This window comes from Olea europaea, chromosome 19 (genome assembly GCF_002742605.1).
Source record: "Olea europaea var. sylvestris chromosome 19, O_europaea_v1, whole genome shotgun sequence".
Classification (NCBI taxonomy): Eukaryota; Viridiplantae; Streptophyta; class Magnoliopsida; order Lamiales; family Oleaceae; genus Olea; species Olea europaea.
The window spans coordinates 5,041,207-5,043,101 of NC_036255.1; the positions used below are offsets into that span (position 1 = coordinate 5,041,207).

The following is a 1,895-nucleotide window of genomic DNA, read 5'->3' on the forward strand; positions in this document are numbered from 1 at the left end:
GGGTTTTTTAGCGCGACACTGGTAAGAATTAGCGGACTAAAAACAGGAAGAATATAATCGACCCGAGATTAGCGAGCAATTACCAGTGGAAATGGAGGAGACGATACCCTTCAAAAATCTCTACAGCAGAGAATACCAAGGTCACAAGAAGAAGGTACAACTCCTAAACCCTAACTTTTATTTGCCACTTTTCGCCCCTATTTTGGTTTACCCATTTTATTTTGATTTCGGAAACCCCGTTTGACATTAAGTAATGAATAAAGGTGCATTCGGTGGCATGGAATTGCGCGGGCACGAAACTGGCATCCGGTTCAGTCGATCAAACTGCTCGCATTTGGCATATTGAACCTCATGGTCACGTAAGCTTCGTCGATTTATTCACTTCCAAATGTGCCTCGATATTTGTGCCAGTTTAAAGATTAAAATTATTTCAGAAACATCCGTGTCTTTGTATTATTATGCCTAACAGAATAAAGTTTCGAAGACAAGAAATAGGATTGCACAATTGTTATTGTTGGACGTGTGATTCGAAGAAAGCATCTTACATATATTGCATATTGCTGGAATTAAACTTTATACCTGCCCACCGCTTTATTATCATTTGACAATCTAATATCAACCTATTGTTAATGTGGCTGTTTTTTTCATTTTCTTTTCACTGTTTTTGTGTGTCATTTGAAATGAAAGTCTATCATATTCAATATCCTTGAAATACAAGTACTATCTAGTTTCATACTCTGTCATCGTGCATTCGTTGCAGAGGGCTTCTATGATTCTCGAGTTGATGTGGTTCTATTTTCCAGCTTAGTAAAAAAGCCAGCATGTTGTTTAATTTGCTTATGCAGGGTAAGGTTAAAGACATCGAGCTAAAGGGGCATACTGATAGTGTTGATCAATTGTGTTGGGATCCAAAGCACGCTGATTTGATTGCAACTGCTTCGGGTGACAAGACAGTTCGTTTGTGGGATGCTCGCAGTAAGTAATATATTTTAGTTAAGATGGCTAAAACTCCAGTTGGGATGAAAGATTATCAAAAAACTTGCCTTTCTTATTTATTTTTGAATGAAGAGTTTTTACATTGGCATTTCTTCAGAAAAACCTGGCCTTTGGATTGAAAGTATGGTGCATTTGGCTCCTCCTGTATTTAATGGGATGGGTTCGAGCGTGAAGATAAATGATCTGAATTAAAATGGGTACATTAACATGAAGTAAAATGTCTCATTAGATAAAAGAGAAAAAGAAGCTTCCAAAGATGGCCAGTGATATCTTTTTCCTGTTGTTTTGGTTGAAAGTATGCAAGCTTCAATATACACTGTAGCGATGTCGAAGATTCCTGTATGTCATGCACTTTGTAATCTGCAGGTGGAAAATGCTCACAGCAGGCTGAACTCAGTGGGGAGAACATCAACATCACTTTTAAGCCAGACGGAACTCACGTAGCAGTCGGCAACAGGGTAGATCTTACAGTTCCAATCACTTGGTCCTCCTTTAGTTGTTTCCCGTTATCTCTCTTTCACATCGATATTTCATTTGGGATCTAGAATTTTCATTATTTAGGCATTGGCGGCTCTCAATAATGTATATCTCGTTGTCTATATCCAGTAAATATGTTACTATCTTTTTTGTTTGCTTTGCATGCTGTAGGATGATGAATTAACAATATTGGATGTCCGCAAATTTAAGGCCTTGCATAAACGCAAGTTCAACTATGAGGTAATATCGTGTTCAGACTAATGCTTGTGCACTCTCAATTATTTAGTGACTGAAAATGTTTAGCAAAATCATATCAAATACAATATTGGCCTGACATTTGTCCTTTTTCTAAATAAGTCCCTCCTTTCTATGGCTATTGGTTTCCATTCTTGTTATGCATTGCTGAACTATCTTTTTTTTTT

At 37.3% G+C, this 1,895-nt stretch overlaps 1 protein-coding gene across 1 annotated transcript; it reads left to right on the forward strand.

Moving 5' to 3' along the window:
* On the forward strand, nt 1-1,760 carry LOC111368590 (THO complex subunit 3-like). The gene is made up of 5 exons (XM_022989927.1): nt 1-154; nt 264-359; nt 846-975; nt 1,363-1,454; nt 1,645-1,760. Exons 1-5 carry the CDS (start codon nt 92-94, stop codon nt 1,732-1,734), a joined length of 471 nt encoding a protein of 156 aa, XP_022845695.1. The 5' UTR covers nt 1-91; the 3' UTR covers nt 1,735-1,760.
* Nucleotides 1,761-1,895: the final 135 nt, after the last annotated feature.

What these genes read in the sequence shown, in the direction of transcription:
- LOC111368590 (XM_022989927.1), top strand. Translation starts at nt 92, where the DNA reads ATGGAGGAGACGATACCCTTCAAAAATCTCTACAGCAGAGAATACCAA. An exon ending in ACCAAGGTCACAAGAAGAAG is followed by an intron (nt 155 to 263) that starts GTACAACTCCTA and finishes TAATGAATAAAG; the next exon opens with GTGCATTCGGTGGCATGGAA. An exon ending in TCGTTTGTGGGATGCTCGCA is followed by an intron (nt 976 to 1,362) that starts GTAAGTAATATA and finishes TGTAATCTGCAG; the next exon opens with GTGGAAAATGCTCACAGCAG.